The 22904-nt window shown below is 46.1% G+C and overlaps 1 protein-coding gene across 10 annotated transcripts in view; it reads right to left on the bottom strand.

Moving 5' to 3' along the window:
- The window catches only part of CACNA1I (calcium voltage-gated channel subunit alpha1 I), a 126950-nt gene that overhangs the window by 61828 nt on the left and 42218 nt on the right, over positions 1-22904 (bottom strand). For 8 of the 10 annotated variants that reach the window (XM_044985137.1, XM_044985153.1, XM_044985123.1 and 5 more), the window contains 3 exons: positions 7775-7934; positions 4752-5067; positions 3819-3911 (listed from right to left, as the gene is read on the bottom strand). In XM_044985137.1, coding sequence (XP_044841072.1) covers positions 3819-3911; positions 4752-5067; positions 7775-7934 — 569 coding nt within the window. The remainder of the gene's footprint in view (positions 1-3818; positions 3912-4751; positions 5068-7774; positions 7935-22904) is intronic. The other 2 variants (XM_044985144.1, XM_044985159.1) reach the window with 2 other exon arrangements.

Raw genomic sequence — 22904 nt, forward strand, 5'->3', positions numbered from 1 at the left:
CAGAGCCCCTCAAAGAAAAAATACCTCCCTGAATCCATGCTTTCCCCTACCCCATGCTTCAGCCCATCAGTACACAATGCTAATGGGAATGGGGACAGCTTTCGGTTGTCTTCTTGCTGAAGATAGGCTTTCCCTCTGTGACGTTGCACTCCATATGTTTATGGAAATATGCTTATGAGTGTAAATAGAATGTAACTGGAATATGCTTTATGGAAAAGGTCTCTTGTGAGGTATCATTACAAAACTTATACTCTACTGAGTGTGTTCATCCTATTTGTGTGAATGTATCATTCCTGTATCTAAAACTAGAAATATGAAGTATTACTCTGAGGTCCTATTGTAATTATACAAAGTGTGGGCCATTAATGGTGGCTTGGAAAATCTTGATGGCTCCCATTAACTAGGACAATTGGTTGTAAATGGCTCTGTTTACTTGTAAGCCTTCCTGTATACCTGTGTGTGCCAGCCAGTGGGTAATGAAGTCTCACAGGACATGTGAACATGTCAAATGATACTGGAATTCATCTTAAACCTGGTGCTTTTCCATTTAGAAGGAAGTGTGGGAACCCAAAGAGAGAGAGACACAGGATTCTCGCCTTGTGCCAAAGATATAAAAGGGGGTAAAACAGAACAAAGGGGGTTGCCAGTCATGAGAAATCCCCTAGCTACCACCTGAACTGGGACCAACAAGGACAATACCAGGGAAAGGATTGGGCCCAGACTAGGAAGGAGTCTGGTCTGTGAAAGAAGCTTATTGGAACATCTCTGAGGGTGAGATTTACCTGTATTCAGTTTCTTAATGTATTAGGCTTTGACTTGCGTGTTTTGTTTTATTTTGCTTGGTAACTTACTTTGCTCTGTCTGTTATTACTTGAAACCACATAAATCCTACTTTTTATACTTAATAATATCACTTTTGTTTATTAATTAACCCAGCGTAAATGATTAATACCTGTGGGAGCAAACGGCTGTGCATATCTCTCTATCAGGGTTATAGAGGGTGGACAATTTATGAGTTTACCCTGTATAAGCTTTATACAGAGTAACCGGATTTATTTGGGGTTTGGATCCCATTGGGAGCTGGGTGTCTGGGCGCTGGAGATAGGAAACCTACTGAGCAGTTTTGGTTAAAGTCTGCAGCTTTGGGGGCGTGGTTCAGACCCTGGGTCTGTGTTGCAGCAGAGTAGTATGTGTGGCTCAACAAGGCAGGGTTCTGGAATCCCAAACTGGTAGGGAAAACGGGCTCAGAGGTAGTTTCAGCACATCAAATGACAGTCTCAAGGGGGTCTCTGTGACCAAACCCATCACACCCTCTCCATTTCCATTTCTCTTTTCCCTCACTGGGGATTCTGTTCCTACACTAGTGGGTGTGTAATGGGGTCAACAGGCCAGAAAACAAAGAGGAATGTTTAGAAAAAGAACACAATGGTGATTCCCCCTTAGCCCAGGCCTGGCACCCCACCAAGTGGAAACACTTTATTCTGAATGAGATGATGAGCTAAGCAGGTGTATGCGGAGAATTCCACTGCAGATGGGCTCCAAGAACATTCCTGAGATCCTATTTCCCTGCAGGAGTGGGTAGCAGGGGCCTTCACAAGCTCAACTGAATGGTGCAAAATAGGCCCTTAGCTAGGTCTGTCTCATCTCCACTTCACATCCATTTGGGGTATATCTACACTTTCAACCGGCCTGCGAGCATTGATTGAGCAAGTGTAACACCAACAATCCCCGGTCGTCAGTGGGCGGGATCGAACCTGGGACCTCTGGATCTTAGTGCATGAGCCATTGGCTGTTAGCTAAGGCTGTAGAGCAGGGGTTCCCAAACTTGGTTCACAGCTTGTTCAGGGTAAGCCCCTGGTGGGTTGTGAGACGCTTTGTTGACCGGATCGTCCGCAGGTACAGCTGCTCGCAGCTCCCAGTGGCTGCGTTTCACCGTTCCCGGCCCATGGGAGCTGCAAGCACCCGAACCTGCAGATGCTCAGGTAAACAAAGCATTTTGTGGCCCGTCAGGGGCTTACCCTGAACAAGCTGCAAACCAAATTTGGGAACCCCTGCTGTAGAGCAAACTCATTAATCTCTCTCTCTAAGTGGTCACGGTGCCACTAGATGGGTCAGAACACCACACCCAAGGAGGTGTGTGGGTAACACAAGCACACTAAAAACAGAAGTGTAATTCCCACAGTGTGTTGGGATGGGCTAACTGCCTGAGCACGACCCCACCCAGGACCCTACGTCCTAACTTCTGGTGGCTAGCCCATCATGCCGCTCCTGCTCCTGCAGCTACACTGCTATTTTAGCGTTGTAGGGCAATCACAGCTAGCATGCCTACCTCTATTTTAGCTGAAAATTACACCTCAAGCTCTAAAGGTAGATGTACCCTGAGACTTCGAAGCTACAGGCTAAGGTCCTTACAAGGGAAGTGATCAAGGAGTGGGACGGAGCCTTCCCCAGATACATTTTATATATACCACAACCCATTTTAGGGCTTCCCCTCTGTTCTTGGGTCTGGTTCCTGTGTAGCCAGACTCCACGATAATTTTTGAAAAAAATCAAGGATGTTCATGTCTGCAGGTCCCAAGGGACAAAAGAAGCAATGGCACCCAGCTTTCCATGCATCCTCTCACTTAGGCTCACAGTGCTCCTGCTCATTTCAGACCCAAGCAGGGAGAAGGATCACAGGCACTTCCTGAGCAATAAAGGGAAAGAGGAGAAAGAAAGGGATCTCAACTCAAAGAGACAGACAGAACCAAAGTTTAGCTACGGCGAAGCGACACTTTCAGCTGTCAGCCACGATGAAGCTCTTCAATCAGGCTTTGTCTAGCTTTGTGTAAAAATATTCCCTTCTTTTCCCTTTCCATCAGCCCTTATTACTTCTCTTTTTGTCTCCTCCGTATTCTCCACGTGGTCAGTAACTTAGAAACCAGGAGATACCCAGAATCCAGATCCCATGGTGATGATTGTGTCATAAATGACTTGACAGGCAGAATTTCTGCATGTATGAACCCAAGAGAGATTAAGTTCAGCGAGCTTGTTAGTGGTTTCTTAATAGTTCTTGAGCACGTCTTTAAAACAAAACCACACAAAAACCTATAAAGCTTCCAAACTGTACATTTAACTAATATAAACCACCTTATTTTCCTATTCCTGTCATACTTCACTTCCTCCTTCCCCTCCATCCCTTGTGCACTACACCAATTTGTTATGTTCTGCCCCTAGTTAGACTGTAAGATCTTTGAGACAGAGACTTTTTTTATTTTAGGTGATTATGTCACTCAGCACTTGATTGTGACAGGGTCAATTGGGTGCTACTGTAAGAGAAATAAACTAATAATAGGAGGAACTACTCTAGACTGCCAAATGTGTAAAGAGGATCTACAGTGAAAGAGGTGGAAATGGATTTCTGTGCACTTGGAATGGAATCTAGATGCAGGCAGCACCACCAGGCAGAAGAAGCTGATCTGGATTCTAGATTCCTTTGGAATGGACTGTGGGTGCAGATACCTAAGAAGAGGAGAAAATCCTGAACTGGATTTCTGTGCCTCCTGGAATAAATTCTGGGTGCATCCTTCTGGAAGGAAGAGAAAAACCTGACTTGCATTTATATGCTTTGGTGTAGACTCTGGATGCAGCCGCCAGGAAGCCGAGAACCTGACCTAGATTCCTCAGCTCCCTGGACTAGACTGGTTACAACTCTTCGCCATCCAATACCTTTTGTTTACAGAATATATGCCCTTTCTCAGACCCTTGGCTTGAAAAGCTGGAACACTCCCAGTCATAAAATAGGATTCTACTAGGGTGAGAGGCCACCCTGTACTTACGATTATCAGCAAGATAAAGTAGATAAAGTTGTAGAACGAATGAGCATCCATCACATAATACATGATCTCCACCCACCCTTCCAGTGTGATCACCTGCAAAGAGAAGAGAGATAGGATGTGGGACTACTGGATTTATTCAACATCTGGGATATTCATTTCTACACGTGGCACAGGCTGACGCTGGTGAGCAGAGCAGGAGATTCAAACCTCAACAAAGGTGAGAAAATGAATCCATTCCAAGAAGGCCAAATTTCCAGGCCAGAATATCAATGGGATTCTCCTAGGTGAAGAGACATGTTAACAGAGCTTGAAAGAGTAGGTCTGTATACACATGGGATGCGACTGAAGCCCTAGTAGACATACCCCAACTAGTTAAGTACTGTAGCAGTGAAGCTGTGGCCGCATGGGCTTCAGTGAAGGCTGTACTAACTCACCCAGAACCCTGGGTAACTACTTGCAGAGCTAGACTTTGTTGACAGATGTGCACAGCTCCAGGATCTGAACTAGCTAGATTAACGATAGTTCAGGTGTGTCTGCTCGAGCTGTAATCCCACCCCGTGACTGCAGTCTAGACATAATCTGGAACTGCACTAGTCACCAATTTATATTCATTCAAATGGTTTGTTTCCCTGGAACAAAAAGAAAGAAAACCTGAACTGGATTTCTGTGCCCTCTGGCTCGAACTCTGGGTACAGGCTCTGGAATGGGGAGGAGAAGAAACAGGCCTGGATTTCAGTTCCCACCTGGAGTGGGTTCTTAGAACCTAGCTTTGGCTTACAAATTCAGCCTCCTTTTCAATCCGTAGGGAGAAACACAACAAGAGTTGGAATGTGGAGCCTAACTCATTTCAATTAGGGGCTGAAAAAGTATGGGGGCAAGAGAAGAATCTGGTCACAAACCTGGATTGAGAATAGGAAGCCAACTTTATTTTACCTGAAATATAACGATCCAGGCGTAGCCGATATTGTCAAAGTTGATGGCACCCTTATGTGGGTTGGCATTGCCTGTGCGGCACACGTTGTAGTACTGGTTCCAGTTGACGCACACGCCGCTGACATTGAACTCCTGCCGGATGGAGTTGTAGTAATAATAGTCATCCTTGTCCAGGCAGCACTCATGGCCCCTCTCCTTCAGCGGGGGGATCTCATGACACCCCATGATGCCATTGTCTCCTGACAGGGAGCAGATGAAGGGCATCTCATCATCCTCCTCGGGTTGGTAGTAGGGGGGAAGAATGATGTCACCTTGTCTAGGAAGAGGAAAAACGTGCTAATGAAGTTACTGTGACAAACATGCACCTTAGTGACATTTGTGGTACTGGGAACTCCCACTTTGGCGCATGAAATCTGCATACAAGGGGGCTTCAGATTTATTTTGGTGAGGGGCTGAGTAGAGACATGGGAAGTTTCTTGAGTTGGTCCCTGGTTTTGTAGAGCCCTGTTCAGGGTCAAACTGCACCGTCCCAAAACAAATCCCACCACCAGCAGATTTGGGGAATGGGAAGGAGATTTTACAGCTGCCAAAGGAAAGTTTTAATTTTCTCGGGAACAAGGAGGGACCTTGTGCAGTCAGCTCTCCCACCCAGTTGGCACCAAAGCCTACAACTGATGCAATGTAAAGCAAATGAACAGGGCTACATGGTGATGTGCCTGTGAGTGTGACCATCAATTTGATAACATTTGGCAGTAAACTTTCTATAATAAAGTACAAACCCCCAGTTAATGCATAGTTAAAGTTGCACAATTAAGCTCTCAAGAGTCAGTAAATGAAGAAGTTAAAACTGAACAACCAACTCTGACCCCTTGTGTGTAAATATTCCAGAGAACTTTTTAATTTCAAGATCACATGATATTTCTGCAGTAACACAATCTGTTCTACAACCTTCAAAATGCATATGTATCTGAAATAATCTGTGCTCACCTAATTTATGACTAGACAATAATGAGCAAATGAAAGGGAGAAGATTTAGGATTTTGCATTCAACCTTAACTCGTGCATTTCCAGTCTTCCCAGAGCTACAATACACAATCTGAATGTTGCATTAATATAGATTTTTTTGCATTAAATATTGTGGTGGATGGGAACGTGTCAAAAACAAAAAAGGAAAAAAGAAAAAATAAAAGCTCTTAATTCTATAACTAATAGACACTAATCTATAATGGCATATCAGTGCATATTAATATCATTAGTAAACTGAGACTCTGTAGACTTAGCCAGCAATAGTCAGCCAAAGATGAACTAGTATCTGATGGTTGTGCAGGTTGTGGGTCTGATTCATCTCACAGCTACAGTAGCTCTGCACAGGTGTAATTCCATTGTCTCATCGGCGTTACTCCTGATTTACACTGGTGCACATGAGAGAAGAACAAAGTCCTGCTTATGCATTTTCCCTTATAAATGCACAGTGTAAGACAGCGTTAAGCAGCTTCCACCCCCTGGTTAGCCCTCCAGTCCCATTGCTGCCTCCTAAACTGTGTTTTTGCAATATTTTTTTCAGTCTAAGATGATCCAGGGACTTAAAATGTTTAAACAATTTAAATTGATCCAACATTTCAGATCTTTAGGCAGTTTAAACTGATCTAAGGCCTTAGCTTTGTTTAAGGGGCTAAGACATTTTAAAGCCTTAGATCAGTTTAAGCTGCAAAGAAGACTGTAAGTGTCTGGAGGGATTGTGGCAGCCTGGCACTGGCACAGTCAGGCACTGGTGCTCTACCCCCGCCCCCCATGCAAGATGACTGGAGTGCTGATCACCCACAGAAGTTGAGGAAGTGAATGGAGCTGTACATGCTCTGTTTGACCATAGATAATACTAATTATGCCTATTTCTTATATGGCAGTTTCCATCAGTAGATCCCAAAGCACTTCACAATTCCCTCCCCCTCACCATGTATTTATCCTCACCATATCCCTGTGAGGTAAGAACGTCCTATTATCCACATTTTACTGAGGGGGAACTGAGGACAGAGAGAGACTAAGTAACTTGCCCAAGGTCATACAGGAAGTCCATGGCAGAGCTGGGTCTCTCACATTCTAAGCCAGTGCCCTACCCACTGGACCATCCTTCCCTTCTTTGGGTAGAGCACCTTGATCTCTCTTAAGCACGTGCCGTGGAGCTCAGAGATCCTGTCTGACATTCTACATATGCCTAGAGCTTTGTCTGCCAGCTTGAAGAGCCCATTATCAAATACTTGTTCCCTGTGTAGGTACCTACAGACTATGATCAAGCCATAGTGAACTTACTCTTTGTTAAGCTAAATACATTAAGCTCCTTGGGTCTACCACTATAAGGCCTGTCTTCTAATCCTTTAACTATTCTCGTAAATATTCCTGGCAACTGGAATGATCGCTTGAGGCTGTGGGCAGCCAGACGTAATTAGGGCTGGACCAGTCCCCAGCTCGCCCAAGAGTCTGGTGGCTGCGAAGAAGGTTTGCAGGCCTCTTTGCCCTCCTCCCCATTCTGATTTGTGCAGAAGGCAGCTCAGTATCAAGGTCGTGGCATCCTGCATCCCTTTTGCATAGGTGGAAGTGACTCTGCAAGGTGCAAGGCAATGGAAGACTGGGCCTCTTGACTGCAGAGATGAGATTCTTTTCATTGGGACAGTTCAAGCTGATATTGTGAAATCCAGGGGGATGGGAGAGGTAGCAGTGGGATCCCAGAAATGAAGATTGCTCTGGCTGATGCAGAAGAGGAATGCTGCTGTAGCCCACTATGCTGACAGGTCCCTTCCACAGGCAGAGGTAGCTTTCAGAAGGTGTGTGCGTGTAAGGAAACAGGAACCTTTCTGGCTGGGGGAAAGGGTGGAAACGGGGAAGCGTTTGATTTTTTAGCACCCTTGGCACAGCCTTTGGAAATCTTCAGTGACAGAGAGAAGGGAGAAGGAAGTAAAGAGTAGGGTGGGGAAGGAAGGAATCCACAGCAGACAGGGCAAGGGGGTAGCTATCTCCCGTGCACTCACATTGTGAAGTTCTCCTCCATGAAACAGCGGTTCCTGAGCAGACCAGCCCACAGCTGTACGCCGATGATGCCAAAGATGAAGAAGACAAAGAAGCAGAGAAGCAGAACATTCCCCAGCATGGGCAGGGTGTCCAGGAGCAAATTCACCAGGATCCGCATGCCTGCAGGTGGGGAAGAGGCAGAACAGGAGGAGGAGAGATTGGGATGGAGAGAGAGAAAGGGAGAAGCAGAGAGAAGAGTAAAAGGAAAAATGAGGGAAAAAAAGACAGCGAGAAAAATTTAAATGAAAATAAAACAGGCAGATTGGAAATTCATTATTGTCCAAATCAGGCTGGGTCACTCAGGTATGATCACTGCTCCCCTGGGTCCCACTCCCAAATGACAGGTAAAACCATTTTTCTTCAACATCCTCTTTACCCCGAGCCTCACATTATAGCCCCAGGAAGGAAGGATGATGATAAGCTTGTGATGGGGTTGCTTGCAATAGCAGAGGACTGGACTCCATGACCCAGGAGATCCTTGCAAGTCCTATCTTCCTAGGAGGTTTTTGGCACAATCACCATTTTATATAATATTCCATCTTCTTCCTTTCCCACAGAAGGGCGATGAGTTGAAAACACAGCCCTGAAATCCATGCAGATCAACCACCCCAGCCTCAGCTGGCAGGGACTAACAGTCATAACTGCTTGCTGGCTGCCCGGTGACCCGTGAGAAATGAGTCCGAGCCCAATTCCTTGTGGGATGAGTATGCACACCACACAAACACAAACCCCTCAACAAACTGGCATGGGTTGGCCCTCTCAATGACAGCCTCATCAAAGAGACACAGTGGAGGAGGCAATATCTCTTATTGGACAAACTTCTGTTGGTGAGAGAAACAAGCTTTCGAGCCACACAGAGCTCATGGAAACCAATCTCCGTTCTCCTCTCTAGTGGTCCCTCCAAGACAGGGCTGAGGCACACTGGAGGGTACTGTATGAAGGAAGCTTTCACTGCTGCCGCCCATGCTGAACCTGTTTCTGGCAAAACAGGGCATTCAGGGCTGTCGATACAGCACCTCTGACCAGTGCAAACATTTCATAACAAAACAATTTTCTGTTGAAATTATTGAGTGAAGAATTTTGGTGGTTTTGTTTCCAGACCGGCAGGGTCAGGCCAGCCTCCCTCTGCTGCTAAATTAATTACATTTCCTCTGGTCTCCAAGGATGCCAAAATTCTAGAAATCATTCGGAGCATGAAACAAGCACCTTCTCCCTCCCACCACCCCCCACTCCTCACACACGCACATACACACACACACTTTCCTCCCCCCTCCTCCGCTGAGACTCCCTCCTCCAGGGGTCCAGGGAATTCCATCACACAAGATGCTCCATGTAGGCCAGCATATAATTAGCTAATTAGATATTTATAACTAGTTCATTACTTCAGATGGCAGTGGAAGGGGAAGGGGGAGGGAAAAATAAGATTAGGATTCAGTAACAGCCCCTTGAGGCACCAGTTAATCCCTCTTTTATGCCCACTGTCAAGTAATTAGCCACATCAAATTGTGCTTTACACTATGTCTCAGTTTCCTGTGTTGTTTTGTTCCTACTGCAGGAGGAGAGGATGCTGGGAACCTAGAGAAATGTCATATGTGGGCAACAAGGGTGGATGAGGATTAAGATGCATTTGTACCAGTGGAGATGTTTATTATAACTGAGTAAGAAGGTGGGGGGAGGAGAGAATTGTATCTGTATGGTGAGAGGGTGTGGACCTAGTGTGAGGCATGTACATGAGGCGGACAGGTATGTGTATCTATGTGACAAGATGGTATGGGTGTGAGGAGTATATATCTTTTATGTTGACCGGGTGTGTGTTCCAGCCTTACTATTTGTGAGGTCCTAAGCCAGCAGAGGGGGTTCTGACGGTGAATTTCCTTTCCTTCTGGTTCCACTGCTGGAGGGAGTAGAGAGCATGTCCATGTGTGATTTGATGAGTTAATACAGGGCTTTACATGTTCACCCTGGCATTGGTCTGTGTGTGCAGTGGGGGGTGGGGGTGGAGTGCAGAATTCCAGTATTGGGGGGAACATGCATGAGAAGGAGAGGGTAGAAGGAATGATTGAACAGTCCCCTCTGGACTTAATAAGCATAAGTCTTGGGGTGGTTGCAAAGCCCCAGTCTCTTGAATGCCCGTGTGTTCCATTAGTCTTTGGTTAGTCATCTTCAAGCCTAGTAAGGTATCAAATAATTCACTAGCACAGGGTCACAGCTCCAGCCTCTTGCCTGAGGGTATTTGCCCGTATCTGGTTTCCTGATTTGTAATAATACAAAGCCCCACAGTCAAGCCACAGGCTGTGTGCTGCCAGTCACCCTGGCCTCCCGGTCTCTGGAAGCAATCCTTTTACAGCATTACTGACTTACAATTCCACCCCCTCACCACAGTGCAATGTGCTTCCAGCAACAATACTGCCACACGTTGTGATCTTATTAGCTCTCATAAGCTAGACTGGGTCAGGTTGGGTAATACGTAGATGAGAGACCTTCAGGGAAAACCAGGCCTCATAGGAGGCTGTGCAGGTAATGCAGTAGGTGATCGACTGCCTTTCCATTGAGTCACTGCTAAACCAACGCTCCATCCTGGTATTTGGGGGATGGTGCTAACTTTCAGATGAGCCACAGACCTCAGGTCCTGATTACAGCTGGTCAGAGAGATTCAGAGGAAACACTGTTTTGTCAGAATTTGCCAAATTGGTGAAATGGAAACATTTCACAGATCGTGCAATTTTGCTGACGTTCCAATGGAACACAGGCAGATTCCAAAATCTACCTGCCTCTCCTGTGTCCAGCTTCCTGCCAGGCTCCTCATCAAGCTGGGAATTACACAGACTTAACACAGTAAGAAATAACGAAAAAAATTGCGAGGGACTCTGGACTGAGCATGCAACAATGAAATGTCAGATGATGTGTAGAGAGACAAGGTGGGTGAGGTAATATCTTTTATTGGACAAATGTCTGTTGGTGAGAGGGACACGCTTTTGAGCTTACACAGAGCTCTCTTTCAGGTCTGGGAAACATAGTCAGGTCTGGTCTACGCTACAGACTTATATCAGAATAGCTATGTCGCTCAGGGGTGTGAAAAATCCACACCCCATGAATGATACAGTTTTACTGTCCTAACTTCTGTGTAAACAGCACTATGTCAGGGGAGGGTTTCTCCCACCAACACAGGTACCGCCTCTCAGGGAGGTGGATTAACTACGCCCATGGAAGAGCTCTCTCCTGTCGACATAGAGCATCTTTCATTAAAGCACTATTCTATAGTGGCACAGCTGCATCGGTGCATTTTTAAGTGTAGACTTGCCCTCGGGGTATCACAGCTAAATGCAAGGTGGAATAGATTGTTTAGCATAAGTACTTAACACATATTTCAAGGGACCCCATTAACATCCCTCCAGTCATAGGGGGGACAAGAATGGGTGTGTGTGTGGAAAGGCAGCTGGAGGAGTGGTTGTGAGTGGATTACAGATTGTTGTAATAAGATATAAACCCCGTGTTTCTATTCAGTCTATGATTTTTAGTGTCTAGCAGAGTTATGAAGTTAAGCTCCTAGGCTCGTTTTTTGAAAGTGTTGTGTGGGTTTCCTTTGAGAACAAGGACTAAGAGGTCAGATACACAGTGATGGTGTTGTGAAAAGTGTTCAACCACGGGTGATATGGTGCTTTTGTCCTTTATCATTTTTCTGCGTGAGTTCATTTGAGCGTGTAGTGATTGTCTGCTTCACCCACATAGTTGCTAATGGGGCATTTTGGGTATGTCTGCACAGGGACAAAAAACCCACCGCTGGCCTGCATCAGCTGACTCAGGCTTGCAGGGCTCAGGCTCTGGGGCTGAAAGATTGCTGTATGGACCTTTGGGCTTGGGATGGAGCTCGAGCTCTGGGACCCTGTGCGCGTGGAGGGCTGCACCTCAGGGCATTTATCCCTGTGTAGCCCATACCCATAATGCACTGGATGAGGTACACCACATGTTGTGATAGGCATGTGTAGGAATCCTGGATCTTGAAAGGTGTGTCGGGGAGGTGTTGATCATTGTAGCAGTGGAGATATGTCTATAGGTTTTGCACCTGTTGTTCTGGCAGGATCTGGGGCTGCTTCGAGTTGGTGTGTCTGGCCTGTAAGGAGCTTGCTTTTGATGATGAATCTGGAGAAGCTGGGGGGTTGTCTGAAGGCCAGAAAAGGAGGTTCAGGAAAGATTTCTTTCAGGATGGGGTCCTCATCAAGTAGGGGTTGTGGTTGTTGGATGACACCCGGTATGGGTTCCAGTGTGGGGTGGTAGGTGACAACTAGGAATGTGTGGTTGGAGAGGGTTTTATTTCCATATTGGAGCAGGTTCTTTTGGGGTATTTGGGTGGCCTGTTCCACGATATGATCTGCTTCTCTGGTGGACTATCCTTGTTTGGTGAAGGTGGTTTTAAGTGTATTACAGTGTATACCCCAGATTGTCTCCTCGGAGCATATTCTGTGGTATCTGAGTGCCTGGCTGTAGATAACAGATTTCTTGGTGTGTCTGGGGTGGCTCCTGGATCTGTGAAGAGAGGTGTGGTGATCCATGGGTTTCTTGTATCTAGCTGTCTATAGGGTTCCAGTGTTGAAGCTGATTGTGGTATCCAGGAAGTTGATTCTGGTGCAGGAGTGTTCCAGAAAGAATTTAATGGACAGGTAGTGATAGTTGTAGTGGAAATCTGTGAGGGAGTTTAAATCATCTGTCCAGAGGATGAAAATATCATCTAGGTATTTCAGGTATATCATTGGCGTTGTGGTGCATTTGTGATGTGTTAGTTACACCGCTCATTAGTGCCTCTTTGGATTGTTTTAAATGAATTTAACCTATAAACATTTGTGGGCTGTGTGTGGAATGAAGGCTGGGGATCAGCAAGGAAAGAAGCAAGTTTTGAGGTAGGGTTTGACTCTGGAAAGTGAGGGACGCTGTTTCAGTCACAGGGGATAGCATGAGAAAAGGCGAACATCACTCTCTGCTTCTGTCTAGCCAAATATTGCCTACTTCTATATCCAGTCTCTGGTTTCTGAAAATTCCCACCAAAGAGCAGACTACAGAAAAGTCCAACCAGCCCAATGACATCCCTGTGAATTGCCATGCACGCTGGGGCACGGTAGGAGGGAACACTTGGGCATATTCCGTTGGGGCACATTGCCTAGATGAGGGACAGAATTATGCTTCAGATTCTGCAGTGGCTATTGGACTCAGCAAAATTATGTATCCCAGTGCCCCTGCAGATCATTGTGTCCCAAATGCTGATGGGGAAGATAATTGCTTTGGCTTCCACAAAAATCCAAACCAGTAGTTTGGCCCATCATGCTGTTAAGATGAGTACTGAAAATTATACTCTCTTCTGCCTGGTTTGTTTGAACCAGTGGAAACTGAACAAACGGAAGGCTTCATTGCCTCAAATCTTGCTTCTCCTTTTGATATAACAGATGCTAGTCATGTCCATTAATGCACTCCTAGAAGGTGCCCAGCTACCACGGTGATGGGGAAAGGTATAATAACCTGAGTGGAATAGAATTTTCCCACCAGTTCAGTGTCCTCCATCAGTTTTGGTACTGGAGTGTTGAGGGCCATGAAAAGAAATGTATTGGGCTTTAGTCGCTTGTTTTTAAAGGGTAGGTGGTCTCTTCTGCACATACTCTGTTAGCTTAGCATGCAAGTTGCAGCATACGCCCCCTGCTTTGTTCTTTCTGGATCGCTCACCGTGGTTCTGCTTTCCCAAGGGTTGGCACATGCCAGGTGTTTCCGCTCAGGAAGGTTTCAGCTGTGACGGCCAAGCTAATTGGGGCTGACAGGAACTGTCTGGAGGGAACCATGGACTCTCTGAAGTTGACAGAAGCTTGTCAGAAAGGGCCCTGAGGCTCCTCCAGAGCAAGGAGCAGAGTTGCTCTGTCCAAATCCAAGAGAGAATTCAGCTACTTTCCCAAAATATTGGCTTTTGTCAGTGGATTTTGGTTTTGTTTTCTTAAAAGGTTCCTTCTCTTGTAACTGTCTCTCCCCTCCACCCGCTCTCATGGCAGGGTGTCCTGCCTGGTTTGACGAAGCACTGCCATGTTGGCGTCAGTGAGATGTTTCCATTCTGCCCATAGTCTGAGTCCTGGGGACACCCCCCTGAGAGTAGCCTCAGATGGCTAATACTTGCCAGGCATGCTCTTCCATTCTCCCCTTTTGTGTGCACGCAGGGGTGTGTGCATGGGTGAGTGGTAGAGGACTATTATCTAACATTTCACAGGCTCTGTCTTCTGGGGGAAAACAGCCAGCTAGAATCCTCCCTTGGTTGCCTGCAGCAGACACAGCCTTGTGTGTCCCCCCAGTCCTCCTGAGAGGGTGAGTGGGGAGGGTGAGACGCCTTTCATAGCCCACACCTGGCACTCATGAATATTTCATGCTTCTTGCTTTTCTTCCCCTTGAAGAGCAAACCTTTTCATATTTGATGCCCTGGAAGCCTGTTTGGTTGCTGAGTGTTGTTCATTAATGCCCTCCCTTCCCCCTTTTTCTCTGGACTGCCCAGCCCCTCTTCCTTTCTCTTCTCAGGGAACGGCTGTTTTCAAAGGCTGCCTTAGAAAAGGTCATTGTCCCTTTCATATTCAGTCCTTGCTGTGAGCCAGTGTGGCTTCTGCTCTGCCAATGGAAAAGGACAAATGGAGATGGGGGGAAAGACAACGGATGAGAGGGAGGGAGAGTCAGACAAGGAGAGAGAGGGAGGCACAGACCTGGTGAGAGAAAGAAAGAGAGAGAGAGAGAGAATGAGAATGAGAAAAAAACACAGTGAGAGAAAAGTACACGGGGAGAGAGACTGGCAGGAAAAAATTAAGCGAAGAGGCCAGGAAGCAGCTGGGGAGGAATACCCCAAAGAGTCTGCTTCCTGAGACCTTTGAAAACTCATTCTGTACGATGCTCCAGTGTCCTCTCATAGCCCAAATGGTAACCGTTGCCCTGATAACCCTTATGCTTTCCTCTCCATCACAATGGTCTCCTGAGGCAAGGTATCCAGATTCCCCAGTGATAAGGCACTACAAAAAGAAGAGTTGGTGCTGTACGCTCCCTCTGAGCATCAGCTTCCTCTCCATTAACATCCTGCCCTCTCCCCACTGCCTTCATATATATACTGATCCCTCTCCACCCCCTGCCTTCTGCCAACCTGCACCCCCACTTGATTACTCTGGTGACCCTCCTCTCTGAATCTCCACCGTTTCTCGCAAACCACCAGTTTCCTGTTCAGGAGCCCTTTGGTCTTTCTCCTTCTTTCCTTCACTGCTCCCTGGTACGCCCGTGCCTTCTTCTGACAGGCTACAGCACCATTGTGGGGAGCCAGAGTTGGGCCCTAAAGGCAACTGGGCAGGACCCCATTCCATAGGGCGCCAGCCAGCCAGGGGAAGTTGCCCACTGGGCATGGATTTAAATCAGGGAAAGGAACGGGGCCATCCCTGAGGAAGTGGTATGATATCCCCAGGGGACGCAACTGGGTCTTGGTTTTTGTTTTTCACCTCTCTCTGTGTTGGCCTCCACTGCCCCCACAGTGCTTCTCTCTCCAGCAATTTCAGCCACACAAGTTACCACACCCTCTCCATTTCTGATGGGGTGCACAGGAACAAGAAGGCCACACAAGCCTCGCTAGACAGCTGGAGCATGAGGAGGTGGCTGCGCATAGCCCAGTCCTCAGACACACCCACCACAGGGCAGGAGGGTCGGGAGCACGGTGGGAATGCTTCACTTGGCCAAGGCCAAAGTGCTGGTGAGTGCTGGCACCGATTCTGGGGACAACATTAATATGCCAAGTCAGCATAGACCCGCCCAGTTCTCGCTCTGCATTAACAGGTGCTAGCTCTCAGAGGCTGCCTGGGCTGTGAAGGTGACTGGCAGCATAGTGCAGCATGAGGATTCGGTCGGGTGAAGTGTTGTTGGTCGGTGTTCTGCAAGGGGCAGATTGCAGAGACTCTGGCTTTGAGTAATACAGGCAGCATAGCGGAGCAGGGGAAGGCCAAGAACTGAAAGTATAATGATAATGAACTTATATTTACACAGCACCTCTCATCCAAATGCATCCCAGAGCACTTCGAAATTTTTACTAACTGGCCATCCAATCTTTAGACACATGAATCACTTTGTTTTCTGCCAAAAAGCAGCAACCTCTGGGTGAAACCATTCACAGCTAAAGTGCACAGTGGTTTAGGACAGGAAGTGAAGAAAACTGTATCTAAATTGAAATGATGGAATCCTTTGAGGAGGAGAAGGCAAACAGAATCACTTCAATTGCCAGGGGTTGGGGCACTGGGTCAGGCAGTCTTTCTTCTAAAAGAAGGCCATGCAATCTTTAATAAGCACAAATGGTCTGGACTGGAGCTGGGCAGAAAAAGCTAATTCCATTTAGCCGAGGAGTTTGATATGTCACAGTTTGGTTTCATTCCAATGAGGATCGAAAAACAAAAACCTGAGGCTGGGCTAGCCACCACAAGTACGTGTCCATCTGAGACCCTAGGCACATACTCCGGGTGGTTAGCAGATCTCCTGCCGCTCACACTGCCACAGCTACACTCTGCTGTTAGGGCACTAGCTCGAGGAGAGCTGGCGTGAGTGTCTCCTCGAGCTGGGAATCATACCCCCCGCTCCATGGGCAGACACACCCTGATGTCCCGATTCTGCAAACACTAACACACATGACTGACTTGAATCAGTGGGACTACTCATGTACACAGACTTAAGCATGGGCCTATTCCGAAGCCCACTGAAGTCAAGAGGAGTCTTTGCATTGACTCCAATGAGCTTTGGATCAGGCTTCATGTGTGTAAAGGTACGTCTACACTGTGATAAAAAAACCCATGGCACAGAGTCAGCTGACTCTGGCTTGTGGGTCCCAGGCTGTGGGGCTAAAAATTAGTAGGGCTGCCAATTAAGCAATAAACCAAAGTCATTCTGAGATAATGTTATATGTCGTGCAAGAAAGGAACAGGACCAAGCTATGAGCCTTCAGCAATTCAAGCCATCACTTATCTCAGCATGACACTTACCCCCAGTTTTGTTTTATATTCACAATAAAAACATGCACAACAGAGATGCCAGTCACTGCTAAAAATTGTAGTGTAGACGTAAGAGCTTGGGCTGGAGCTTGGGCTCTGAGACTCTCCCCCTGCGTGAGATCTCAGAGCCCGGGCTCTAGCTGGAGCGTCTACGCTTCAGTGATGTAGCCCCATAGCCTGGGTCTCATGAGCCTGAGTCACTGACCTAGGCCAGCCATGGCTGTGCTGCAGGTCTTTTATTGCAGTGTGGACTAAGTGTTTGCAGGCGGTGTTTGGTTAGATTGTAAACTCCTCAGGGCAGGGAGCTGTCCTTTCCATTTGCCTGTAAAGTGCCATACACAGCTATGGGGTTGGACATGTAATAAAGAACAATACAAAATATGACATAAAACTGTGTAAATGCAACTCTCTGGTTAAGATTTAAAGGGGCTGATTCTCTCATTATTATCGGTATGAATCAGGTGTAATTCTATCGGAGGCAACCAAGTTACTCTGGTATGAAACTGAGCATATGTTTACACTGCAGCCAAAGGTGTGACTGCAACAGACCTATGCTAGCTTTTATCTAGCCAATTTGAATAACAATAGCAGTGAAGCCTCAGCAGCACAGGTTGCAGCATGGGCTTCACAAGCCATGCCTAGAACTCGGGGTATGTACTTGAGCTGCTATGGCTTCATTGCTAGGGTTATGCAAGCTCACTATGGCAAAGTGGGTAAACATATCTTGAGTGACAGGAAAACCGGGCCCTAAATGCACAAAAATCAAGAAATTCAAGGTTATGGTTGTAGCTTGGCCCACCCATACATACACAGTAACTTGCATTACTGTATATTGCGTTATTTTTACACCATACTATAGTGGCATTATTACACATATCGCCATGGTATCCACCACTCTATGGTGCCAGATTTTTCCAGACATCTCAGCTCCCATGCAGGGTGCAAAATAAGCAGCCAGATTTTCAAGAGAGCTCAGCCTGTCAGTTACTTGGCTTTTTCGAAGATCTGGCCATAAGTGTCATAATGGAAGCTGCTGGGTTCTGAGCACTTTGGAAAATCCTGCCTGTCACGCGGCCGATTTGGTCAGGGCTTTAAAAGGAAAAAGGAAGCTCAACTGAGGCCCTTTCAGATCCCTTCCTTCAGGGCTTGCTTTATTTCCAAAACCAAAACCCGACACCACAGTGTTTCTGACTCTGGAGGTGTTATTGCAAGTCTCGTGATATCTGGCGTAAAGCCCCAGCTCCTGCGGCTTGTGAATACAGGACAATCCCAGCTTTCATTTAAAAGAAATAAAAGCTTCTGTCCCTCATGGTTGCAGAGAAAAGATTAAAAACAAGACCCAGATCGAAAGGTTCAAAAACCATATGATAAATAAAAAGAACACCACTTTTTAAAAAAAAAAACTTTCATGATTTCTAAGCCAATCTCATGATTTTTGGGACATGACTTTTGAATGCTTGGGTTTGGCAATACTGCAACCAGAACAAATCAACTCAAACTACCGGGTAATAACTAACTGAGGTCTTTCCAACTTCAGCCAGCTGGGAGGAGAGAGGTCACATCCTTCTCTTTTCCTTTCATAGCCCTGCCCAAATTGGCGATCTTACAGGCAGGAACCCAGTAAACCCCGACATGCTGGAGCGCCTGTACACCTTCTCACTGGCCTGTTTATGAGCCTGAAAGGGAGCAGAGCTCTTTTGAAAATTTGTCCCCACATGTGCAACGTGGTAGCGTTCACAATACTGTAGAAAGTTTAACTTTGGAATTCCCTGACTCTCATGGATCTAAAATCTCTGCCATGATGCTGCATTGACATCAGTTTAATTTAACTTAATTTAATTTAATTTTTGTTTAAAAAAATTATTTTGATGGATCATTCATTTAAATAAAGGCCAGAGCATTACATTTTTATTTGAATGTATATATACAACAGCACCAGGATTATTTCTAGATATCCCTATGCATGTCTAGAACTCTAGACCTTGGTAAATTGATTAATGAGGTAGTATTAAATACTGATTTCCAAACACTTCTCACTTAATTATTCGATTGTAAATGAACTTTTTCCTACTGACACTTGCTGACATTTCCCTCTCCTCCCAATTCTCACCTCCAGTATTTCCCCTTCCTCCCACTCTTCTTCCAAGATCAATGTCGCATCTTTCTTCACACCACATTTAGGGCAGGAATGGCCTCTCACTTCTTGTTTATCAACCATATCCACTTTTCTCCCTGCTTCAGACCCATCTCTTTCATGTCACTTGCCAGCATTGAATTCTATGCTGCCCTGTTCACCCTCCATCTTCTCTTTCTATTGCTCTTCTGCAGGCTGTACATGCTTGTCTGACTTAGGGCTACCTTAAGGCATTGCTCCTTAGCCACAGAAAGGGGTGACAAACGGCTGTCTTACCCAGGAGGATTCTATGGAAGGAACCATGGCTTTGAGTTACAACTCCTTTCGTGATCTCCCTTAGCTCTCAAAGGAAGGCCATCTTCTACTGGCCTACAGCAGGCACAGATTTCATCCCCGTCTGCTTTGGCTCAGCTCCACTGGCCAGCATGTTGGGGGATAAAGCCAAGGCTCTGCCTATTCCTCACTCCTCTTCACCCATTCCCTGCCCACCTTCCTGGGGCACAGAATCACAACTCCACAGAGTCTGCTGTCTCCCCTGCTTATGGACTGGCAATGCAGGTAGCCCATGCAGAGGAATAAGGAGGGGTCTTATGCTCCTTACCTTTACTGCCTGGGCACAGAGGGCAATTGATAATCTTGTCCTTAGCCCTGGTCTACACTACGAGTTTAGGTCGAATTTAGCAGCATTAGATCGATTTAACTCTGCACCCCATCCACACGATGAAGCCATTTTTGTCGACTTAAAGGGCTCTTAAAATCGATTTCTGTACTCCTCCCCGACGGGGGGATTAGCGCTTGGGGTAGCGTGGACACAATTCGATGGTATTGGCCTCCAGGAGCTATCCCAGAGTGCTCTATAATGACCACTCTGGACAGCTTCTCTAAACTCGGATGCACTAGCCAGGTAGACAGGAAAAGCCCTGCAAACTTTTGAATTTCATTTCCTGTTTGGCCAGCGTAGTGAGCTGATCATCACAGGTGACCATGCAGAGCTCATCAGCACAGGTGACCATGGAGTCCCAGAATCGCAAAAAAGCTCCAGCATGGACCAAACGGGAGGTACTGCATCTGATCGCTGTATGGGGAGACGAATCTGTGCTATCTGAACTCCGTTCCAAAAGACAAAATGCCAGAATATTTGAAAAAATCTCCAAGGGCATGAAGGTAAGAGGTTATAACAGGGATCTGCAGCAGTGCCGCATGAAGCCTACAGAAGAACCAGAGAGGCAAATGGCCGCTCTGGGTCAGAGCCCCACTTCTATGATGAGCTGCATGCCATTCTAGGGGCTGCCCCTACAACTACTCCACCCCTTTGCTTCCCTCCTCCCCCCACCCCTCCAGGGCTAGCTTGGCAGTTAGTCCCCCATTTGTGTGATGAATTAATAAAGAATGCATGAATTTGAAACAACAATGACTTTATTGCCTCTGCAAGTGGAGATCAAAGTGGGGAGGGGAGGGCGGTTGGCTTACAGGGAAGCAGAATGAACCAAGAGGGCGTGTTATCATCAAGGAGAAACAAACAGAACTTTCACACCGTAGCCTGGCCAGTCATGACACTGGTTGTCAAAGCTTCTCTGATGCACAGCGCGCCCTGCTGTGCTCTTCTAACTGCCCTGGTGTCTGGCTGCGTATAATCAGCGGCCAGACGATTTGCCTCAACCTCCCATCCTGCCATAAATGTCTCCCCCTTACTTTCACAGATATTGTGGAGCACACAGCAAGCAGTAATAACGATGGGAATATTGGTTTTGCTGAGGTCTAACCGAGTAAGTAAACTGCGCCAGCGAGCTTTTAAACGTTCAAAGGCACATTCTACCACCATTCTGCACTTGCTCGGCCTATAGTTGAACTGCTCCTTACTACTGTCCAGGCTTTATGAGCCAAGGGGAGCAAGGGGTAGGCTGGGGTAAGTGCGACCGTGCGGTGCTACCGACTGGGAGAGCAGCCTGAGGCAGAAGCCTCCAGCTGGCATGATATTACAGGCATGTACCCAGAACTACCCGTGACACTGTTTTTGCCCCCTCAGGCATTGGGAGCTCAACCCAGAATTCCAACGGGCAGCAGAGACTGCGGGAACTGTGGGATAGCTACCACAGTGCAACGCTCCGGAAGTCGACGCTAGACTCGGTACTGTGGACGCACACCGCCGACTTAATGCGCTTAGTGGGGACACACGCAATCGACTGTATCAAATCGATTTCTAAAAAATCGACTTCTATTAAATCAACCTAATTTCGTAGTGTAGACATACCCTTAGGCTATGTCTCCTCTAGCACTCTTGTCAGCAAAACTTTTGTTGGTCAGGGGTGTGAAAAAACAGGTGACATAGCTACCTCTGCTCATTGGGGGTGGTTTAATTATGCTGGCAGGACAGCTCTCTCCCGCTGGCATAGAGCAGCTACACGGGAGACCTTACAGCGGTGCCGCTGCAGTGGTAGCAGTGCCACTGTAAGATCTGCAGTGTAGACATAGGCTTAGATTGTAAACTCCTTTGCCTTGCCCTTTTTTTTTTTTTTTTTTTTTGCTTTAAGATCTACTGCTGAAAAGTGCTGTGCAATTGCCAGGTATTGTTACTTTTTGTGGGGAAGGGGGGACATGTGCACATATGGTGCTCCGCAAACATTTATTAACAACAACAGAAAACTTAATGCATGGCAAATTTGAAATTTGGGGGGGAGGGAATCTGGCTTTGAGTTATCTGTGCACAAAAACCCCATCTGAAATAAGAAAATACAGTTCAAAAATAGTCAAATGGAATTTTACATTTTCCAAAACTAAGTCGCCTTTGGTCAGAAGACAAATAAGAATAATTTTTTTCAGAAAGTTAATAGTATCTGAAACAAGGGGCTTATAATGGAATTTTAAAAGTTAGAGATGGAAAAGACCTATTAGATCCCCAAGACATGGCAGGACTGTTTCCCGCAGGGAAACAGGCTTTTGTCTAGTTAGTTTAAGACAGACTGTTCCACAGCCTAATACAGCTCCCTATCAGAAGCTAATTTCACATACACTCTCCATTTAAATTAGTTCCTCAAAAACACACTGGAGAGAAGTCAAAAGCCATCATTTCTCCACGGGTGCTGCAAGTGGGGTTTACATCCATATAAATCTCTCTGTCCTAGGCACTGATATGACACCAAACATCTGGGTGTGGAATACAGATTTAAGGCAGACAAGTAAATATTGAACTGCTTTGTTCTTGCCATCCCAGGGTTCAGCTGCTTTAAATTATGTTTATATTATTGTTTTGGTCTAGTGGGCTGAACATAGGACTGCGAATCAGGAGATGTCGGTTCTATTCCTGACTCTGCTGGTGACTCACTGTGCCTCAGTCACCCGTTCTGTAACAAGAGGATGATAAAACTAATACACTTTTGGAAAGCTTTTTGAGATTGGCAATTGAAAATGAGAACCTGACCAGGTTGGCTTCTAGGAGCTTCTGCAATATAAATGAACAACAACAACAGAGCTGGTGGAAAATTTTCTAGTGGAACAGTTTTCCATCAGAAAATGCCATTTCATCAAAACCGAAACTTCCCACAGGAATATATCAATGAAATTTCACTTTGGAATTTTTTTTGAGAAAAAAAAAGTTTCAATACGGTGAAAACTTTCTGGTTCAATATTTTCAGATGTTTTGATTTTTCATTTCAAAATTTCCTTTATTTTAATGTTACTAAAAAATGGTATAAATGTCACAATCCAAAATGAAATGTTTTGATCGACCAAAAATGATTTTCTTTTGTGGTGGGAGGGAAGACATTTTGTATCAAGTGAAAATGTGAACTTTTTTGTTTTTGTTTCAATTCAGATTGAAACAAACCTTGAAATCACAGAATTCTGCACGAAATGGAAAACCCTGTTCCCACACAACTCTAAATAATAATATGCCATATTATGTATGAGAGATAGTACTATATTGAGAGATGTATA

The sequence above is a fragment of the Mauremys mutica genome, chromosome 1 (genome assembly GCF_020497125.1).
Source record: "Mauremys mutica isolate MM-2020 ecotype Southern chromosome 1, ASM2049712v1, whole genome shotgun sequence".
Lineage (NCBI taxonomy): Eukaryota > Metazoa > Chordata > Testudines > Geoemydidae > Mauremys > Mauremys mutica.